The sequence below is a fragment of the Malus sylvestris genome, chromosome 17, assembly GCF_916048215.2.
Source record: "Malus sylvestris chromosome 17, drMalSylv7.2, whole genome shotgun sequence".
In the NCBI taxonomy this organism is placed as follows: domain Eukaryota; kingdom Viridiplantae; phylum Streptophyta; class Magnoliopsida; order Rosales; family Rosaceae; genus Malus; species Malus sylvestris.
The window spans coordinates 11698240-11721362 of NC_062276.1; the positions used below are offsets into that span (position 1 = coordinate 11698240).

At 37.9% G+C, this 23123-nt stretch overlaps 3 protein-coding genes and 1 pseudogene across 4 annotated transcripts; 3 read left to right on the forward strand and 1 right to left on the reverse strand.

The window, feature by feature from the left end:
• Window positions 1–396: 396 nt before the first annotated feature.
• On the forward strand, window positions 397–3321 carry LOC126611121 (wall-associated receptor kinase-like 8). The gene is made up of 3 exons (XM_050279296.1): window positions 397–1315; window positions 1500–1652; window positions 1793–3321. Exons 1-3 carry the CDS (start codon window positions 448–450, stop codon window positions 2998–3000), a joined length of 2229 nt encoding a protein of 742 aa, XP_050135253.1. The 5' UTR covers window positions 397–447; the 3' UTR covers window positions 3001–3321.
• A 5398-nt stretch (window positions 3322–8719) lies between these two features.
• On the forward strand, window positions 8720–11499 carry LOC126611128 (protein DETOXIFICATION 41-like). Its single transcript, XM_050279307.1, has 7 exons — window positions 8720–9117; window positions 9469–10013; window positions 10258–10344; window positions 10466–10761; window positions 10855–10973; window positions 11064–11150; window positions 11236–11499. The coding sequence occupies exons 1-7, from the start codon at window positions 8806–8808 to the stop codon at window positions 11332–11334; spliced, it is 1545 nt and encodes a 514-aa protein (XP_050135264.1). The 5' UTR covers window positions 8720–8805; the 3' UTR covers window positions 11335–11499.
• LOC126611133 (pentatricopeptide repeat-containing protein At3g59040-like) lies at window positions 11498–16972 on the reverse strand (annotated as a pseudogene).
• Window positions 16973–18386: 1414 nt separating this feature from the next.
• Window positions 18387–22929, forward strand: LOC126611126 (protein NPG1-like). 2 transcript variants are annotated; one of them, XM_050279305.1, is made up of 6 exons: window positions 18387–18764; window positions 19580–19840; window positions 19991–20243; window positions 20347–21557; window positions 21889–22036; window positions 22302–22929. In XM_050279305.1, exons 2-6 carry the CDS (start codon window positions 19688–19690, stop codon window positions 22619–22621), a joined length of 2085 nt encoding a protein of 694 aa, XP_050135262.1. In that variant the 5' UTR covers window positions 18387–18764; window positions 19580–19687; the 3' UTR covers window positions 22622–22929. The 2 variants fall into 2 exon arrangements, with proteins under 2 accessions (XP_050135262.1, XP_050135261.1); XM_050279304.1 differs by having other exon boundaries at window positions 18388–18764; window positions 19588–19840.
• The last annotated feature ends 194 nt before the right edge of the window (window positions 22930–23123 follow it).

Consider the following 23123-nt stretch of genomic DNA (forward strand, 5'->3'; position numbering starts at 1 on the left):
GTGCGTGCAAAAACAATACTAAAAATACAACAATAAAAATAAAAAAGATTATTTGAGAAAGGAAGAGAAAAATCAACAGAACCATTCTATTTCCATGCTAATTTCCTCTTGTGTTAATGTGACTTGTTCAAAATTTGACTTCAGATGGACTGGCGAGAAAGGAAAAGGTCTGATATTCTAGAATGCCGGAGAATTTTCACAACACAAATTTCGTAATAGTAAGAGTTGTTCCTTCAATCTTGTCCGGCCTTCAGTGAAATCAGCAGGAAAGTGCAAAGAACTATATATCCGAGCCCGACCTTCAATGTTTCTTCTTTGACTCTGATCTTTCTACACAACGCGTAAAAGAATTTATTATTAGTCGGACTCCTCCTTATAAAGCACGGATGGGGAACTCGGATTTTTTCCGTCACGTTCAAGGGCAGAGAGAGAGAGAGAGAGAGAGAGATGAAAATGGTGGTACAAATTTTTCAGATGGTTTTGTTGTTGTGGCAAATGAGTAGTGCATTGGCACAATCACAGTCTCTAGCATTGCCTGTAGCATTGCCTGATTGCCAAGCACAGTGTGGGAGTGTTACGATTCCATACCCTTTTGGAATTGGACCCAACTGCTACCTTGATGAATGGTTTTCGATATCCTGCAATGATACTAACAATCCTTCCAAGCCTTTCTTAAATAGCACCAAACTTGAAGTTCTGAATGTATCGATGGAACTAGGCACAGTTCGTGTCAACTATCCTGCAAAGTCAACGTGTGGTGATATGAGCAGTGCCTATGTGATGAGCTTGGAAGGAGGCCCTTTTGTTTTCTCCCAATCCAACAATGGATTCACTGCTGTCGGATGCAACAACTTGGCTCGGATGACAATGAACGGTTCGACTATTGGCGGGTGCTTATCTTTGTGCCGAAGTGGTTCAACTGCAGATGGTAGTAGTAGTACCTGCAATGGGATTGACTGCTGCCAGACAACAATCCCTTCGGATCTTCAGGTGTTCAATACAACTATAGAGAGCGTGGAAACCGGGGAACGCACAGAGGGATGCAAGTATGCATTCTTAGTAGACCGACAATGGTTTGAGAACAAAGGACTAAGAAAAGCCTCAGACGTACAAAACATGGACTACTTTCCTGTGGTGCTGGAGTGGGGGATAGATAGACGGTCATATGACTCGCTTGCAACGAATAAATCAACAACTTTCAACAGTTCAACTCGGTGTGAAAATACCACCTTTTTTAGTAACCAGAACTCCGTGGTTCGATGCTTTTGCAAAGGGGGATACAGAGGAAATCCGTATCTTCCTGATGGATGCCAAGGTAAACCTCTCACAAATTCACAATCTTTTTAATTATTTTGTTTTTATTTTGAATGCTTTGGCATTTAAAGAAATGGCCTCAAATACAAGGCAAATATTTTCACTATTTATTTCTAATTCATCTTTTATAATGTTCATTCTTCTGCCGTTTGGTTAATCAGTCTTTTGCACTTAATTCGTATCAGATATTGATGAATGTGCGGATCCACAGATGAACCCTTGTTTGCTAAAAAATCTTGGAAATACGTGTTTCTGTGAAAATTCTCTTGGGAGTTATGCAGCTTACATTTACGGTCCTCCTGAAAAGAAGAAATCTGCAGTGAAACCAGTGGTTATAGGTACGCCTCTGTCCCCTCAGTTGGTCAGGTGCGACTTTCAGTGGACTCAAATGCGAAAAAACTTGAACATTTCACTAAATTTTCCAGAGAGATTAGCCAAAGATTTGGGTACTTTTTGTAAAATGTATTGATTTGTGCAGGTGTTGGTGCAAGCTTGGGGCTATTACTCCTTCTTGCTGCTGCGTGGTGGTTATACAAGGTAGTGAAGAAAAGAAATGACACTAAACGCCGAGAGAAGTTCTTCAAACAAAACGGTGGCTTATTAATCAAAGAACAATTGAGCTCCGGTGAAGTCAATGTTGAGAAAATAAAAATATTTGATCCAAAGGAGCTAGAGAAGGCCACAGATCATTTTAATGTGAACAGAATACTTGGTCAGGGAGGCCAAGGTACCGTTTACAAAGGAATGTTGACAGATGGAAGACTTGTTGCAGTGAAAAAGTCGAAGGTGATTGATGAAGGGAAACTCAGGCCTTTCATTAACGAGATTGTCATTCTTTCACAACTTAACCACAGGAATGTGGTTAAGCTATTCGGGTGTTGTTTGGAGACAAATGTTCCTCTACTGGTGTATGAATATGTTCCCAATGGTACCCTTTTCGAGTATATCCACGAAGATAATGAAGAGTTTCCTCTTCTGTGGGATATGCGCTTGAGAATTGCCATTGAGGTCGCTGGAGCTCTTTTCTACCTGCACTCATCAGCTTCCATTCCCATTTATCATCGTGATATTAAATCCACAAACATACTTTTAGATGACAAGTACAGAGCAAAAGTAGCTGATTTTGGAACTTCAAGATCAATTTCCATCGATCAAACTCATGTAACCACACTAGTACAAGGCACTTTTGGATACTTGGATCCGGAGTACTTCCAGTCAAGCCAATTCACTGAAAAGAGCGATGTTTATAGCTTCGGAGTAGTCCTCGTTGAGCTCTTGACGAGTCAAAAACCAATTTCATTCACAAGATCGGAAGAAGGCAGAAGTCTAGCCACATACTTCATTCTTAAAATGGAAGAGAAACGTCTATTTGATATCGTTGATGATCGGATTACGAAGGAGGGAAGTAAAGAACGGATTGAGGCAGTTGCTTGCCTTGCAAGAAGATGCTTGGACTTGAATGGAAAGAGACGTCCCACGATGAAAGAAGTTGCAATGGAGCTGGAAGGGATTAAAAAATCAGTTAAAGGTTCTAATGTGCAGCAAAATCTTGAAGAAGTTGAATATGTTCCAAATGAAGTGACTGATCCTTGGGATATTGTTTCTACATCAACAAGTTCAATGGTGGACAGTAGTACTGCTTCATCAACTGATCGGCTTCTGCTATCGTCGTCCAAATTACGATGACCATGGACCGGTCTTAGGCTGCGTTTGGTACAGCTTTTGGGCACAGATTCTGAATTGCATCCAAAGCTTCTGTTTCCCAAAAGTGTCTACTTCGGCCTAAAGCTAAAGGACCACCGATCTGTTTTGAGCAAACTGGTCCAACCTAGCTTTTAGCATATTTGAAAAGGGAGATGACTTTCACACACTTTTTTTAGCGACTCACGCACCTCTGTTTAATCGTATGTATTAATTATGTTTCTTTCTGCATGTTTTTAATTTTTTTCTTGTATTTTTTAAACTCTAAGATGATTAATTTGTACTTGTTTTTTAACTTTTTCTGTATTTCTCTGTGGCTGTTTTGTATATTTTGTACCTGTTTTTGTTGAGCAAATTCTTTGATGGATCAGAATGATACCCTCTGATAAATTAGCTTATCTTATAAGCATATGTTTTTCATTGTTTTTTCAGCAGAGTAGTTACAAATGGAATAGAAGGGAACATAGAGATCCTTCCAAAAACTAGTTGGATTTGTAAGACCCATTCAATTTAGTAATGGTTCCTGAGACTCTATATTAATTTTTATTATATTCAAGGAGATTTTCTACAATAATCCCTACAGTTATAATAAAAACATGTGACTGTGTGATTATCGCACTTAAAATTTTCTTCTAAGTAGTCATGTGTAAATAGATTATTTTTTTTATATTTTAACTTTGTTAAATTGTGACGAGCGTTTAGTTTGAGATACTATTAACTAGGCTTAATAAACAGATCGTGTCGTGTCATACTTATTATCTTAATGAATTTTTAACAAATCGTGTTATTTTACCTGTTAAAATTAACAGGTAAATTGACTCGACCTGTTTTGGTTGGTGGTTGGTGGTTGGTAAGAGGATCTAGTACACATACACTTCAATAACAAAACTATTTTTGGTTGGTGGTTGTGTAAGAGGGCTACTAAACTAATTCCCCAAAATAGAAATTTAAATTTAGAAAAAACAAACTGAAGAAAGAAAAAAAGACCTGAAATGTGGCCTACTACCGTAAGGGCACTTGTCCTTTCGAAGAAAACCCAACGACACTCACTGATATCATCTGATGTCAGTGATATAATGGAATGTCGACAAAAAAAATAAGTGGTTTAGTAGCAGCTAAACTTCTCTTGCCAAGATAACACGTACAAACTGGTGGGTGCCTAACATTTTGAATGGTAGGTAACTATACCCCTTTTCTTTTTTTTTTCTTTTTTTTTTTAAGAAAACTTTATTGAAAAACTTCATTTACTATTTACTTTAACAAAACATATTTTTACATTAAAAAGTCAATCATGATACTATTTATTTTATCTTTTATTTTGTCCTTATAGTTAAAATTCAAAGTTTTCAAACCATTTATTAGTTTTCGTTTTTTTTTAATCAGAAAGTCAATTTTCATTAAGACAAAAACTAGTACAAAGCCCAAAAAAGACCGGGTAAACAACTACATAAAAAGTAAAAGATCCAAGTAAAATGAGAGCAACAACTCAAGATATAACGGAAGACCCATATAAGCTTAGGCCCGAAGGCAATAGAAAACAAAAAGTAAAAAATTATAATCTCCACAGCAAAGATCACATCGTCACCACCATCACATCCTCGGATGAAGCCAAACTCCAAATCGAGAAGGTAGACACCAAATCCAAATCCACTTCACGAACTCCTACAAATATATACAAACAAAGTATCATACGATAGAGGGTGAGACTAAGGGTATGTAAAATACCCAACACTTGACCTCAATTGGGATCCTGCATAGGTATGCCGGTTGGGGGATGGGAAGTGAAGGAGGGTAGTAGATTTGGAGTCCATTTTCTGATCGGAGCCCGCCTATCCAAGTACATGGTGGGATGGGAATGTAGTATCATAGCTAAGGAGAAGGGAGGACAGAAAGTTAAAAGACAGTTTCTCCTCATTCCCTTCTTATTTTTCCTACATAATGTAACAACGTATAAATATATTCACCCTACTCCTTCCAGTTTCAGGTAACACTTAGGGTGCGTTTGTTGTACCGAACTATTTCGAACTGGACTAACTTTAGAGACTAAGCTAGACTGACTTGGCTTAGACTAAGCTAGACTGACTTGGCTTGGACTAAGCAGGATAAAAACAGTGAAGTGTTTGGTGCAGTACCGGACTAAATCACGGACTAAATTATTATTGGAATTCAAATATTATTTTTTGTCAATTTTTAATTTATCTTGTTGATATTTTATTATTATTATTCTATGCTTTTTTATTTGGCTCACTCTCTCCCGTCTCTCTACCCTTCTTTTCTTTTCATCCCTGTCTTCTTTGCACTAGCCCAGAACTTTTCTTCTTCTTTTCATTTCATTTCCTATCAACAATTTAGGAAATTGTGAATATGTACTTCAACCCATAATCCAAATATTGTACCCAATTTCTCCATTATCAATTACAATGAAGAATTCAAATCAAACCCAGAAAAAATCCAAATTGTTTTTTTTATTTTTTCCATTTGCAGAGACTTCGTTTGATTATGTAGATGATTCGTCACAATTTTCAGATGCTTCATCGGATTGCCGGTTGTACAGAGGCCTCCGCTGAAATTGTGCACAGGACGCTGTTATTAGGATTGTTGTTATTGTTTTGAGATTTAGGCGTTGCATCTGGCATGGTTAGGTGTTGCATCTGGGCATGGTTGGTGGAAGAGGTCAAGGAGGATGGAGCCCGAAGTCCTTGCTGTCGAAAATTGAGGTCTAGAAAGAAGGAGCCCAATCGGAGGGCGCGACCGATGAGCTTGGTTTGGGCGGAGGTGAATCGGACGACGGAGCTCGTGAGTTCTCCGATTGAAATTCGAATCGAGGTCTTTGTTCATTATTTAGGGTTGGGGACGAGGAGAGGTAGAGAACGCGAGCAGAGAGGAGAGTAGAGGACGTAAGCAGAGAACGATTGAAAGGATTAGCTAGTCCCATGATTCGCAACGTCTCTGGCCAAGATCGTCTAGCAGGGTCCTTAGTCGAGGCGAGTCCGGCTTACTCCCACTAAATTTAGTCACGTGAAGTAACAAACATGAGACTGGACTAATTATTAGTCTAGTCCAGTCCAATGAGGATTAGTGAAGGGAAACAAACACACCCTTAGATTCTCTCTCACCCTACACCTTTCAGATAAATATATTCTTTTAAACTTAATATTCTCTAACAATTGGATGTTAATGCATAATAAAAATTTATAATAAAACTTATTGCACATGGCATATTGAGCGAGTGGTAAGATGAAGTAGAACCTCATGATTAGGGAGGCAGATTGTCTGCCTCCTGTTACCATGTCCTTCCCATCCATTTTTATTTGTGAGGTCACGGTTAAGCTACGTTAATATTTTATATTGATTTTTTAATAAAGATAATAGGACAAAAAGCAATATAAATATAAAATGTTGACGTGGCTTAACCATGACCGCACAAATAAAAATGGATGGGAAGGGCACGGTAACAGAAGGGCAGACAATCTGATGATTAGAGCTTCTGACATGGGCAACCAGTCAGCTGGGCCAAATAGTATGACTGGCGCTCTCTACCTAGGTTATACCGCTAGCTCGACTTCGCCTGGAGAGTTCAAATTCTCACACATTTTCTAAGATGTAGTTATGTCTGTTCGCATCCAAGCATGGTTATTTCGTATATAATATCAAAATAACTAGAAATTTTTCGGTGTTCCCGTCACCCCACATCACCATCACACTTGGTGTACCCATCCAATCAGGAGATGCCACGTTTTCCATTAAAGTGTTTGTTTAATTGATTTTCTTAAAAAATAAATCAGAAAGATTCTTTAATGGGAAACGTGGCATCTCCTGATTGGATGGGTACACCAAGTGTCCATGGTGATGTGGGGTGACGGGAACACCGAAAATTTCTCCAAAATAACTTCGTAAACATGTTCTAGAAGTTGGACTGTCAATTCAAATTGAATAGACATATTCAGTAAATAGATTGGATTCCGATCGAATCAGATTGAATTATCAGATTCGTATGGTATTCAAATCGGAGGCAGATTCCCTGACCTCCCATTTCCCGTGTCCTACCGTGTCTTCCTATTTTGTGTGGTCACGGTTAAACCACGTAAACATTTTATAATACTATTCATTTTTGTCTTATTATCTCTATAAAAAAAATATAAAATGTTGATGTGGCTTAACCATGACCACACAAAACAATAGGGCACAGGAAGTGGGAGGGCAGAGAATCTGCCTCCATTCAAATCATCGATACAATCGTAGAAAGAAATATGTTAAATTTTAAACACCAAATCATAGGAAATTGGCCAAGGACCACTTTAAGATTTAAAGGATAACTTTGAAAAATAACAAGAGGCGCCATCAACTGAAATGTGCCTCACTAACCTAATGACACTGGTCCTTTGAAGGAAAACCTAATGACAATGGTAGAGAATGACTCATATGGTGCAGGTGCAATTTATATGGCATGAGTTTGTCATCACAATAGCTTCTTGTGCTAATAAAATAAAAACATGTGAAAGTGTTTGTTCATATATCTTTATTTCATTAGCACATAACGTCACATGATAAAGAACTTGTGTCTTGTAAGTCATTTTCGATACCAAGTGTCTAACCAGTCACTAACAATTTTAGTTTATCTTTATATATAAAGCCAGTGTACCCCATTTGGGGTCACAGCATCACCAAAACAATTTGGACAAAAATGCCCCAAAACAAAAAAAAAAATTCAAATGCAGCCCAAAATAATGCAGGCGTAATTTTGTAATTTTGTCATCATAAAATATAATATAAATATAAGTGGGATGAGATAAACGAATAAAAAAAATGAAAGAATGAGTGAAAGTTGATGGTGCTTACGTGAAAGGGAAGGGAAAATATAATAAAAAATAAGAAAAATCATGAAGCAATTCACGCATATGAATACATTTAAAATATATAAGTTGCGTGTAGCGTGCTGTGATTCAAAAAATGTATTTTGCACGCGGTTGTTTTTAAATATTATTTCTCTATTTTCAAACACTTAAGAGGCGTATAGTACCAGTTATAAAAATAAATAAAAAATAAATAAAATCCTCGCACACGCATAATAATGTGATTCAATTAGTTGTCAAATGATCATTTTTTTTAATAAACGATGTTATCTACACTAAGGGGGAGGAAGTGGACTTACCCTCACAATGAGTTAGTAATAATGTGATTCAATCAGTTGTTTATTAAATATTATTTTTTTCTAATCTCAATTTAAATTCAATAGAATGTAGATGGAAATTGAAAGACTGCTTTTATTAATATGGATTCAGCTGCTTTGATTGGTTTATGAGGGGTTTCTTCTAGCATGGTCTACTATTATTCATTTAGTTCAAATATTTGACTTTTTTTTCATAAAAAAAAATAAGTATAGAAGCAATTCACGCATATAAATACATTTAAAATGTATAAATAGATCGTAAAACACTGTAATTCAAAAAATGTTTTCTGCACGTGTAAGTGTGTGCACGAAGGCTAATATATATATAATTGAACACTGCCTTTGAATGTCGATATTTGACTTTATGTCAATTCCAAGAATATATATATATATATATATATATATGTAGACTTAGGTAGTTGCAGCTAAACTTCTCTTGTACACCTAATATTTTGAATGGTAGTTATAACATAGTTTCACCTCTTTCCCTTCTTATTTTTCCACACAATGTAACAGCGTATAAATACATCATGCACACTCCTTCCACGTAAAACACATACACACCATCTCACACAGTTTCACAACCATCAAATTTTGGTGACTCAGCCGCTGAGATAACCATGGGGACGGCAGAAGAGTACCAACCGCTACTTAACGGACTCGACTCACATTCCCGGATTCCTGACCTTTCGTCCACTGCCGTTGAAGAGTTCCTGGAGCACAAGCCCGTAGCAGTTCGGTGGTGGCTTAGGCTGGTGGCATGGGAGTCAAGGCTCTTATGGACTTTATCCGGCTCATCTATCATCGTCTCCATATTCAACTACATGCTCAGCTTTACCACCCTCATGTTTTGTGGGCATTTGAGTGCCTTGGAGCTTGCTGGTGCCTCTATTGCCAGTGTGGGAATTCAGGGTCTTGCTTATGGTATTATGGTACGTACCCAAACTACTAATGTACTCTGATAATTAACGACAACGGTCATTAGCACTCAACATAATCATTCTGCAGTCGTGCCAGATTCATTCAATGTCTATTATAAAGTGCAAATAGCAGTTTTCATTTAGTGTTTTTTTTTCGCTACTTCAGACTTAAGTTAGCATCTAGCGCTCACATTATACATGAAAAAAAAACACAACATGTTCAGTTTGGAGTATCTAAATCTAAACCGAGAGTGCCAAACTTGTTACGCTAAAAAGGCCATGTAGCCCAATTTTCTCTCCATATTTTTCTTGTATGGTTGGACTAACGCTTTTGTGTTCTTAATTCTTGTTTTGGAATCAAAGTTGGGAATGGCAAGTGCTGTGCAAACAGTGTGTGGGCAAGCATATGGCGCCAGACAGTATCCAGCAATGGGAATCATATGCCAACGAGCAATCATCCTGCACTTGGGAGCAGCAGTCCTCCTAACATTTTTGTACTGGTGGTCAGGTCCAATCCTCATAGCCATTGGCCAAACAGAGGAAATAGCCGAGCAGGGACAAGTATTTGCCAGAGGAATAGTCCCACAGCTCTATGCATTTGCCATAAACTGCCCTCAGCAGAGGTTTCTCCAAGCACAAAACATTGTCAACCCTCTGGCTTTTATGTCGTTCGGGGTTTTCCTCGTCCACATTCTGCTCAGTTGGGTGGTGGTTTATGTGGCGGATTATGGGCTGACGGGGGCGGCTCTCACTCTGAGTTTCTCATGGTGGCTTCTTGTCATCGTATATGGGATTTACATTGTTGTCAGCCCCAAGTGTAAGGAGACTTGGACTGGCTTCTCTGGGAAGGCCTTTTGGGGCATTTGGCCTTACTTTAAGTTGACTGTTGCATCCGCTATCATGCTCTGGTAAGTGTAAGATTTTTAGGAAATACGCGCAGATACAACCGGTTGCAAAGTTTTAGTCACAATAGAACAGAGAACGACGATTCATTGTCTTTTTAGCATCCCCAAATTCTTCTTTTGATTAAAAATTTGTTACCGGTTTTTATTTGTACGTATTACTCTTCTCCCCTTTTTTCACTTTACTTCTCACTTATAAAACTCATTTTTACTTACAAATAACGTTGGGTTTTGTCATGCATTGATGTAGTTTGGAGATTTGGTACAGCCAAGGGCTGGTGCTGATATCAGGGCTTCTCGCCAATCCTACGATTGCACTGGACTCCATTTCTATTTGGTAAGCCTTTTGCTAAAGCAATTTTTTTTATCTATTTCATCTTTTATTGGTCAATTTTGATCAGGTTTTTTAACAGACATTTTAATCTAATTTTACATTTTTTTATGTGATGCAATTCCAGCATGAACTACTTGAACTGGGACATGCAATTTATGTTAGGGCTAGCCGCGGCAGCCAGTGTTCGAGTCAGTAACGAGCTCGGTGCCGGCCATGCGAAGGTGGCCAAGTTTTCGGTGTTTGTAGTGAACGGGACGAGCATACTGATTAGCATAATCTTCACTGCGATTATATTGATATTCCGAGTCGCACTAAGCAAGCTTTTTACGAGCGACGACGAGGTTGTCACGGCAGTATCGAATTTAACCCCATTGCTGGCCATCTCTGTTTTCTTGAATGGCATTCAACCTATACTCTCAGGTATTCATACATGATATATAGATGCAGTAGATGAACAGCCTATAAGCAAAGTATTTAGCCGTTGTTTATAATTTAGCTTGTGTGGAATTTCAGGGGTGGCGATCGGAAGTGGATGGCAAGCTGTTGTGGCGTATGTTAACCTGACATGTTACTACATTATCGGTCTTCCAATCGGATGTGTTCTGGGCTTCAAAACCAGCATGGGAGTAGCAGTAAGTTGAATATCTCCTCACTCTCGCTAGCAAAAGTGATTGATTTGCTTTGTGAGTGATGGCAAATGATGAATTTTTGGTATTTTTCAGGGTATTTGGTGGGGTTTGATCATTGGAGTTTTTCTACAAACAGTAACTCTAATTGTTCTCACTGCAAGAACAAACTGGACTGCTGAGGTAATTTAAATTTCGAAAACTAATCTTAAATTGCAAATACGAAGTGCATTTGACTAAGTTCTCACCAATGGCCATGCTTTTGTAGGTTGAAAAAGCGGCTGAACGATTGAAGAGATCTGCAAGTGCAGAACGATTGAAGAGATCTGCAAGTGCAGAAGGATTAGACTTGGTGACCGATATATGAGGCGGCCATGAAGGTTTCCGAACTTCATTTCACCTGCGCTTCATGTAGGAAATCCTTTGTTTTGATATCGCATGGTCAACGAGAATTAGCCTAGATGTTTGTTTTGTTTCTTCCCCTGCACAAAGCTCATCAGATTGAATGAAAAAAAGTCATTGTTTCACAGAATGAGCAGCAAAAATTTCTACCAGACCTTTTAGTGTAGAAGCTGAAACACTTGAATCACAAAATTGTGCTTGTGGGTTATACACAAGTGCGAATTCCAAAAAATGCACATTAACTAGGCTGCTGCAACATCAAACGGTTCCATTTTGTTCTCCGTCCATCTCATCTCAAAGAGCAAGACGATCAAGGGTGGCCGGAATACTGATCCAATATAGTTCACAAGCAGCAAAATATACTCACTTAAGCTGGTGTGAAGTAATTCCGCTCCCACAAAGTAACTCTTAACTTATATTCTTGGCTTAACCGTCAAGCCACTATACCACAAAATAGAATATCGTAACTTTACAAATCTGCAACTGCAAGTAAGTCCTCGAGGTTTTTCTCGTTATCAGAGTGTAAATAAATCAGTTCACGTTTTCGCTCATCATTTGATGAAGTGACTTGTGAAGAACACTCTAATTCATCATCATAATTTTCATCATCCTCTTCATCATACTCATCGTCACTATCATTCTCATCAATGGGCACCAAAGACTTACTAGCTCCTTGTTCATTGCTACTCTAATCCAAATTTCCTACAAGCTGATTAGCCACCTTCTGTTCCTCTGCTGTTTTTACCAGAGACAAAAGGATATTTTTTGCTTTCTGATCAGGCGGAAGCCTACAGGATTCCATTTCCTGGTACCAAACAACAGCACTGCCGAAATCTCTGTTCTTTCCATTCGCATCCATGATTGTTGTCAAGATTGTTTGATTTGGTTTAATTGTTGTGTTTGGCTTATACATTTGTGAGTAATTATGAGTCATGTGTTAACAATAATGAAGTGACCTGTGTTTGTTTTCGGTGGAAATATCACATGGTGTGGATGAAAGTTGCAGACAAAGTAAAAGCAAAAGTTTGGTGGACATCATCATGAGTAAAGATATAATGATGATGCTTGCTTTTACTTTAATGATGATGTTTGTTTTTTGCTTTAATGATGATGCAAGACACAATGATGATGGCTATGATGGCTTGGCCTTATATTGGGAAGGCTTGCCGAGTTAGGGAGAGAGAGAGAGCATTCGGCTCTCTCCTGAGAAGGCATCAGAGAGCATCCAAAGGGGGAGAGCATTCGGCTCTCCCATGGGAAAGCATGGGCACGGGTGAGAGAAAATCAAGAGAGGTAGAGTGAAAAGTATTCTAGTGAAAGAACTCTTAGGGTAGAGTGAGGCTCTTGGGAAAATTCTATGAGTGAGTGTGCAAGGGATTTGAGATTGGGTTATGTTGATTTAACTCATGTGTACTTGTACTGTCATTCTCATAGTGAAAAACAATATCTCTCCGGGGACGTAGGCAGGTTTTTGCCGAACCTCGTAAATTTCTCGGTGTCTTTATTTCTTGTATTTTATTCTGTTCAACTGAGTGTGATTTTGGTGAGGTTGTAATCTGAATCTCCTTTCCGCACTAATGAACGGACCAAGGCACAACATTAATACCAGATGCCAGCATTTCCTCATATGTCTCCATCTTCTCGATATTATTTGTCTTAGAATACCCTTTGATTAACGTCCCATAAGTGACGGCATTGGGTTTAAATGCATCTTGTATTATTCTTATGAAGAATTTCTCAGCACCCTCCATTTCAGATGCATTCACATATGCTGATAGCATCGTCGTATAAGAGCAAAGATCAGGGTTAAACCTGAAGAAAAAACAAAGAAAAACAGAGGGTTCACTATCCAGATCAGAGAGTAAATTTTTAGGGATAGGGCTATTTCTACCCTCCAACAAAGGCATATCTTTAATTATGTGTAAATGGACCACTGTTTTTGACATACGATACTTGACATTATGCCACCTAATAATTCATGTTCTATCAGACAGTAGAACCATAAATTGCATACAATACCTAGGTATTTCGTTCGACAAACACATGTCAAGGTAATTGGTGAAGGGAGAGAAGTGAGAGGAACGACCTGATGGATGCCGATCGAATCCAATCCAACATTGACTGGTTTGCAGAATTTACAATCTGATATAATACTGAATCATCCAAGTTCCCGGTTTACATATGAACATCAATTAACTATAACTTCCAAGTCCAAGATTTCTAGGTCCTAGAATCTAGGATAAGTGAACCCAACAACTAACAGGTCCAACCTAATATGTCAATGTAGTCAGTTATTTTTAAACTCATTCTGCTCGTGATAGAGCTAGACAAGAAAGAGAGACAACGTAAATATTTTACGGAGTTGAAACTTTTTCTTATCCAGTTTTGTTTATTAGGCCTATCCCATAAAGTGCACATGGTGCTCAGTATTCATTTACTGCCACTAGTTAGCACAACAATCCTTTTGGAACCAAAACAAAGAATTTCGAATATAAGGTTTAGCAAGTGCAACTCATCTCCGAAACTCTGACTATAGTATATCAACATGAAGGTACTGAGAAGTATACCTGTCCCTTCTCATGCTTTTGAAGACAGTTCGAGCTTGTTCCCCCATTCCTGATATTGCAAATGCGTGAAGCAAAATGTTATAAGCTTTGCGGGTAGGTCTATAAAAGAGAGAGAATGGTGGCGATTGTAGTTTTCATCAATGGTGAGGAATTGACATCAAGAGTTGAAAATTCATTTGTAACTGTCAAATACTTCAGCTCCCTGTATCACAGAAAAAGTAGCATTGAGCCTAAGTACCTGACACCAGCATCAAGCATTTCCTCAAAAACGGCCAAGGCTTCTTCCTCTCTTCTTGCTTTCCCATAAGCATTAATGAGTAAGGCATAAATCACTACGTCAGGTCGGAGACCAGCTCTTTGCATCTGCCATTAGAAGCTTCCTTTAATTTCTGATGAATTTTATAATTTTTATTACTAACAATAAAGCTATTAATTGAGTAGCATGATTAGACGTTAAGGTCATGGAACTTTAGGTTGATAGTTTGTACCAAATTCAAAAAAGAACAGTAATATTTGGAAAAAGAAAAAAAAGAAAAACAAGGTAATATGATAAGCATGAGAAAGAGGAAAATACAGGATTTTTACGTTTCTTTGATCAATAATTTTTGCCCTTTTTTTAAATTTTCATATGTGATTGGCAACCATGTAAAATCATTGTTAAACCTCGGTGATAACAAAATGCATATTCTCATTTAGGTAAGTAAGCCTTTTTTTTTTTTTTTCAAAATAGACCAGGAAATTATTGCTGCGAGACCACACATTCTTCTATTTGGATCATATATCAACCAATGATGCTAAAAAGTAGTAAAAAAAACAGTCCAAGGAAACTATTTTCTTTCTTCAAAACAGACCAGCAAAATATTGCTGCAACCCTATTTTATAATTGTAAAGCATACTCAAATAGGAAGGTTTAGCATGCTCTACCGAGCTACATGGCTAATTAAGTAATTAATCATGTACTTTACCAAAATTTACCTGGTTATACATCTTGGAGACTTCCTTGTATTATTTTCAAATGATATCAAGCTATTAATAGTGATCGTCGATTGTGGAACACCTCTCTCAGACATCACTGCAAACATCTTACGAGCTTTATCATAACTCCCCCCCTTCTTATACATATAAATCATCATGTGGACCTTCTTTTGGTCTGGCTTTAAGGGTGATTTTTCCTCATTTAAAAGAGTCTCAAATATTTCTTCAGCTTCCTTGAACTTACATCCCTGTAATTCAAGGTACTATATGAGGCAGGTAGAAAGACTCCAATGAAAGCATGCATAATGCTCACAGGGCAGCAACATTGAAAATATTGAAGATGCCGGCATCATCAAAATGTTGTCAGCACTAAACTGAAAATTAAGATTTAATCGAAGTTGTTAGGACAGTGACAAGTTTGGCTAAACAAGGTATTTACCTCAACAAATATCTTTAGTATTATTTGATATGTCACAGCAGACGGTTCAGGCCCAGAAAACAGCATCCTTCTAAATATTGCTTCAGCATTGTTATATCGCCGTCCTTTTCCATATGCTTCCATAAGAGCAGTATGAGATATTACACTTGGTGGATGGCGGCCTTTCTCGTTCATCAACCTTAAAAGCTTCTCAGCCCTTGTGTAGTGCCCTTGCTTTCCATAAGCTGTCATAAGCATCAGGAAATCCATTTTGCTGAAGTCCCACCAGTTCTGTGTCTGGAGCCATTCGAGAATCTAGAAGTCAAAGGAACATACGCAACAAGTGATTTAATCATCAAATAAAATCCAGCACTTAAAGAAATGTGCTCAGAAACCGAATAATTGCACAACAAAAAGAGCATCTTTAAACACCTGGCTGACAAGGATCCATTTTTTCAGTTGCTTAAATCTAACCAAAGTTCCAAGGACAACATCCTTGGGAACAGTCTTGTCCTTGAGCTTTTCACTTTTGAGCACAGAAACTGCAGAACCTGTCTTTTCAATTTCATTCATAAGTCTCCTCCAGTTCTTCTGGTCGGCTTCATCAGCAGCATCTTTGAAAGCTTCTACTTTCTTCCTTTTCTGCAAGAATTTTCTTGGTGCCAGCATGCCCGTACAAATGACACGGGAACCTATAAAATTTGTGCATTCTTTCAATTTACTGAAGACGAAAAGTCACACAGTTATTACTGAATATCACAATGAACACATAAATCATCAAATATCTCTCGGACTAGTAATTTCTACGAAAAACATGATTGTCCCGGGTTGCCGGCAATCTGAATGTACAAAGTCAATATACATCCACTTGCGCAAACAAGCCAAAGGCCAGGAGCGCAAACAAGTAAATTACTTAACACTGCAATTAGGAAGATATAAAATAATGTAAAATTCCTATATCTATGGTATATGCTTGTACTTGTTCGACTTCGAGGGTAATGGCAACCTAATTTCACTCAATGAATTATATGACTCCCTACTTTGATTCCAAAGACATACAGAACAGAACCACCATTCTCACCTTCAACCCCAAGAAATGCAGCAGCTCTAAGACAAATGCAATTATGCAAGATAGGAAAACTATAACAAGAAGACAAAAAAAAACATACTTCATATACATATCTTTCAGTATTTTGAATCAAAATTGAGAATTTAATGAACCACAGTTCCCTGTTTTGGCTGCCCAGATAATTTCATAGCTAAAGCATGCAACTTTCAAAGTAAAAACTAAAAACTACAACCCAGAGACCCAAATTCTCCATGTTATCCCCCAAATTATACAATCAACCAAACAGGACACTAAAGATTCAAACTTTAGAACCTGAAACAAAACACAAATGCTCAAATGTAAGATGGGGTTCTGAGGGTTTTGCAGGGGTTTAACAAACGGGGGTGAAGGAAGAGAAACAAACCTCCAATTATCAAGAGGAGCTGATGAAATGAAGGGCTTCAAGAAAAGGGTTTGAGGCATTTCTTATCTGGGTGCCTCTCAGAAGCGTTTGAACCAAAGCTGAATCTCAATGGAGTTGAAGGGGATTTTCTGAAGAAGATGTGGGAGCAGAAGACACTCATTTTTCTTTGACAAAAAACTTACCTTGAGACTCGCTCAAAAAGGAACCAGAGTGGACTACGTGGACACGTGGAAATAATAAGCTGAAACAAATTTAGGCTTCATAATTTGAGATATTTGATCGCTTTAAGAACATTTTAAACAACTACCTAACGTTTTGAAAATTAGACATATGTTAGGTATTTAGAGTTTAATTAATGATGTGAACAAATATATTGATGGGCATGTTCAGATTTTTATTGACACGTCGTCTATGAAGCTTTCATTCCTTAAATATATTGTTTTTCGCAAAGTTATCCTTTGACTAAAAAAGATAGCTTTGAGGATTTAGAGCTCTATAGATGCCACAATAGTAAAATTCTAACATGCCCTTTAATCTACACTATCACTTAACGTGAGTGATATCATCAAGGCCGAAACTAGTTAAGGATCAGTGGGGGAATGTGCCACCAATAAGTTTTTGGATTGGGAAATAATGTGGCCTAAGTAGGAATTAAAGCCCCACTTAAGTCGTAGCTGTTTTTAATCACTCAACACAACGTCAAACTAGACTATAGTGAATAATAATAAACTTACAATCACCTCCAAGTCTATCACTCATTCCTCATTAACAACCACCAGGAGGCGGATATAACAGGGAAAAAAAATGGTTTAGTTGCAAAGTTGGTTCTTGTAGCTCATGAAGAAGAACAAGAAGAAGAAAAGAAAAGGTCTATATGTTTTAGGGAACGTCGTTTTGATAAGAAAAGTTCTAAGTTAGCCATTTTAAAACGTCAATGAACGCTATCTCTTGCTATACATCTTTTTAATTTGAGCTCCTAACCCTATACATATAGGGTTTATATTTGTTCACTATAACAATATTAACCTAAAGATGCTATTAAAATGACACAAAGAGTAAGGATGTTAAGCACACAAAACGTATGAGTTAACCAAGTGCTCGACGAAATACCTCACATAAAAAGTTAAAAAGAAAATGGGAACTCTTGGATTGCACAAAGACATGCATTCGCCACTTCTTAGTCGCGCCTTGATGAACTTTCTAGCTTTGCCCTTGGATGTCATCACTTCAGGTTGGCAACGTAACATTAATTTAGGTGTAATTTTAAAAATATCAGATATGTATTTGGAATATTTCTTAAAATTAAGTCTAATAAGAAATTAAGTTATTAGTACATTATCTTTAAATTTATATTTAGATCAGAATATTACTCGAATTATTTTAAAAATATATATATATATTAATTAAGAATTAAATAAAATAAAAGGAAAACTAATGAAAATGACTTGAAAACTTTCAGTTTTAACGATAATGAAAAAATAAAAGGTAAAGTGAATAGTACTAGGATTAATTTTTTAGTGTAAAAATATGATTTTTCGTTAAAATAAATAGTACCGGGAGTTTTTTGTTAAAATTTACTTAAATAAAGGGAAAACTCTAGGGAACCGTTCACCTTTTTTTTTGTTTATTGGAAACTGAACCGTTCACCTTTGATACCAATTTTAAACAAAAGATTTACCCCCAAGAACGAAATAAAATAATAAGGACTGAAGAAGGTGGAGAAGAACGTTTTTTTATGTCTCGCAGCAGCTCCAAATAACCCCATTAAATTCTCTCTCAGATCACACACGCGCACACACATACATCGCTCTCTCAACCTCACAAACGCCCTGAATTTTCTCACTTGCCAAACACCCCGCTTTCGTTGATTCTCCCCCCACCGGTCGTGTTCCGTCTTGGGAATTCAATATCCAGCTCCGTCGTTTTCAGCGAACCGTGATCTGAATCTGGTACGACAGGCAAGGTGAGCAATTAGTACGAACTGGGGATTTTTAAAGGTGTTTGGTAGTGTCATGAAATTGTGAAAGGTTGTGTTTCGCAAATGGGGTTCTTTTGGAATTTCGAAATGGCGGTGCCAACTCAATGGATACTGATTGAAAATGTTGCTTTTTGGGTCCTGGATTATGAAAGCTTGTAAATTTTTATTTTTGATAACTTTTCATTTCATATTATTGTGTGTTTTTTGCAACCGAATAATAGTTTGACCTAAAATTCTCTTTTTCCAGCTTAATTGGATTGCATTGGATCTATAGATTGGTAATTTTCCCTTGGCATTGTTCTTTAGGTAAAACTCTAGTTTATCTAGATATCAGTAATGTAGTACTTACCATCTGTTTGGCTGCTGTGAAAATTTGGGAAATGGAATAGCTTCGAGTTATATGCATTTGGGCTTATCTGAGATGAAATGTGTTATAGGTTAGATAGGGAAAACCTGAGATTCAATTTTTTTTATTTTTGGCTTCCAATACCCTCCCCGCAAAGTTTTGGTATGATTCTCTGTTTAACTAGAACAATTTCCCCCACATTTCCCGTTATTTTTCATGTTATTGTTTTTCGGGATGGAATGCTAGCTTGGTCTAATGATGTGAAGGTTATGCATTGTAAGGTTTTGTTTCAATTAAGTGAAAGTTTACAGCGCGTGACTTTTTTGTTATACAAGTCAATGTAGATGTATACATGTAAGTAGTGCACATGCACCGAATGTGTCAGGGTAGCTGGATTTGTTACACAAAATTTTATGTTTTATACTTTAACTAACTTTACCGTTTGACTTGTAAGAACTGCAGCGTTATATGTTTGTCAGCAAAGTGTTGAATGGATCAGAGACCAGGACAAAAGTGATATTTGTGAAAGAGGGTGAGGCAGCAGATAGTCAGGAGCCGATCAATGGAGTCTGGCGAGTATGAGGAAGGCACGGTAGTTGAATTCTCTGCAAATGGGAATTCCATGAAAGCAACAGAGGTTCAGGCAAAGCTTGATGAAGGAAACATTCAGGAGGCAGAATCTTCGTTACGAGAAGGGCTATCACTCAATTTTGAGGTTAGTTTATGCCATCATCTATAGGTGTCAAAATCTTTTCCATAATTTAATCTCTTTCTGTGCAACTATTAGCACCAATCAGAGTAGTGCTTTCATGATTGATTATGACCTACCCAAGATGGAAAAAAACTCTTTTCTGATAATCTACAGGAAGCAAGAGCCCTTCTTGGAAAGCTGGAGTATCAAAGAGGTAACCTAGAAGGTGCACTTCGTGTGTTTGATGGCATTGATCTTCAAGCTGCCATAGGGCGATTGCAACCTAATCTTGCTGAGAAAACACCTTCTAAGAAGGGCCGAACTCGTTCTGACTCACAGCATACAGTCTCACAGCATGCTGCTACTCTCATTCTTGATGCCATATACTTAAAAGCCAAGTCTCTACAAAAGCTTGGGAGATTAAAAGGTTTGGTACTGTTCCAGTAACTTTATGCGACGGCTTTCATTCTCTTTTACTTTTTAAGTTTGAATTAAAGTAAATTGGAACCTCCTTGTTTATGTGTTTGCAGAAGCTGCTAATGAATGCAACAATGTGCTTGATGCTGTGGAAAAAATATTCCATCAGGGCATACCTGATGCACAAGTAGATGGTAGATTACAAGAGACAGTCAGCCAAGCTGTGGAGCTTCTTCCTGAGCTTTGGAAGCAATCTGGCCACCCTCAAGAAGCAATATCTGCTTATAGACGTGCCCTACTTAGTCAATGGAACCTTGACAATGACTGCTGTGCAAGAATTCAGAAAGGATTTGCTGTGTTTTTGCTGTACAGTGGAGTAGAGGCTGGTCCACCCAGTTTAGGTGCTCAGGTTGAAGGCTCATATGTCCCTAAAAATAACCTGGAGGAGGCTATTCTGCTTTTGATGATCCTTTTGAGAAAATTATCCCTAGGTAAAACCAAATGGGATCCATCATTGATGGAACATCTAACATTTGCTTTATCTTTATGCAACCAAACTTTTGTTTTAGCAAAGCAACTTGAAGAAATCATGCCTGGAGTATATCACCGTGTTGATCGTTGGAATTCTTTAGCCCTTTGTTATAGTGGAGCAGGCCAGAACGAAGAGGCGTTGAACCTATTAAGGAAGTCTTTGCACAAACATGAACGACCAGATGAACTCATGGCATTGTTATTAGCCGCCAAAATCTGCAGTGAGGATTCCCACGTTGCAGCTGAGGGAGTGGGATATGCACAAAGGGCTATTAGCAATGCTCAGGGGTTGGATGAACATTTAAGGGGTGTAGGACTTCGCTTGTTGGGTCTTTCTTTGGGGAAGCAAGCTAAAGTTTCTTCTTCTGACTTTGAGAGGTCTCGTCTTCAGTCTGAAGCACTGAAATCACTAAATGAGGCGATTATTTTGGAGCCGAACAATTCAGATTTGGCCTTCGAGTTGGGAATTCACTACGCAGAGCACCGGAATCTGAATACGGCTTTGCGCTATGCAAAACAGTTCATTGATCAAACAGGGGGCTCCCTGATAAAAGGTTGGAGGTTGCTTGCTCTTGTTTTGTCTGCTCAACAGCGATTTTCAGAAGCTCATGTGGTCACTGATGCTACTTTGGATGAGACCGCAAAATGGGAACAAGGGCCACTTCTCAGGCTTAAAGCAAAGCTAAAAATTTCCCAATCATTACCCATGGATGCAATTGAAACTTATCGTAACCTTCTTGCTTTGGTTCAAGCCCAAAGGAAATCTTTTGGACCTCTCAGAATGAGTCCTCAGGTGAAACCTCTGACTTCTGCTTATGTTCTTAACTTTGTCTCAAAATAGAGTCTATCAGATTGCTACTAAATAGAGGAGTCCTCCCGAAGCTATTATTTGTAGTGGTGGGAAAGTTAAGCGGTATCATACTGTGATTCTGCAATATTGTGGGGAGAAGTTTAGAGATTTGATCTGATTGATTCACGTAGTTAATTTTTACAAATCAGAAATTTAATCTGATTGATTCACATAGTTCATTTCTGATGCAAAATTTTGTCTTTTCTAAAATTACATTTTAAAGATTTTATTCTCAGCAAGTTCCTTCTATGTTTTTGTTTGCCTTTTTTGATAGGCTGAGGATGATAAAGTCAATGAATTTGAAGTTTGGCATGGATTGTCAGACTTGTACTCTAGCCTTTCGTATTGGAAGGATGCAGAAATATGTTTGAGTAAAGCCAGAGAGCTGAAGCAGCACTCTGCAGAAACGCTGCACATAGAAGGCAAGAACTAAACTCATCTATTACATTTAACGAGATTTCCAAGACATTTCTATTCTACTTCTTAGAAAGTGATATGCATGAAAATTTCCAACGTGTCTTTCAAGTGTGAGTTTTAATCATGAAGGAACTAAATAGCGTAACAAAACTTTCAAACACTTCCAACACTAGGGGACCTAACGTGGCATAGAAGCCATATACCTCTATAGCAACGTAATGTGATCATTTGATGTGCATTATGTTGACTGTTAAGTTACATCATGTGTAGGTGTCATCTTTGAAGGACAGGGGCAAATTCAAGAAGCTCTAGCCACTTATATCGATGGTCTTCTGCTGGAACCCTGTTATGTTCCTTGCAAGATTTTGATTGCCGCTCTTCTGTCAAAGATGGGATCAACAGCATTGCCTGTGGCAAGGAGCTTACTCTCGGATGCATTAAGGATCGATCCTAGCAATCGAAGGGCTTGGTATTATTTGGGAATGATTCACAGAGATGATGGACGAATTGGGGATGCCATAGACTGCTTCCAGGCAGCTTCCATGCTTGAAGAATCGGATCCAGTTGAAAGCTTCAGCTCTGTTCTCTGACATCTCCCTCCGAAAGAGCCACTCGGGGAACTTGGAATCTGCTCACTTCAACTCATTCATCTGTTGAAGGGAAACTATTTTTTGAGCGTATTACGAGAAGAAACGAAAGCAAGGGAAGTAGAAGCTCATTTAATTTTTGTGGATTGCAGAGAAGTGAAAATAGAGGAGATTTATTTTCTTTTATTCTTTGTTTAATTTTATTTTTTGGAGGGCAGGTTTTTAGCAATACTTCTGCTCAGCTGTGTAAATGTATGTGGTTTAACCGAGGAAAGTATATATCTAAACGAAATTCACATTCGTTTTCTGCAGTTGTATCAGGTCTATCTTCTCATTCTCTCGGTCTCTCTTTCAAGTGTAACTGCACGCCACCATGTAACGTTACAAATTCACTTCACTCACTTCACGAAACACATTGTCAAATACCATATTCTAATCCAAGTTTATGAAATACCATGTCATTTAACCATATTATAGCACGCGGATTAATAACTCCCTTCGGTGG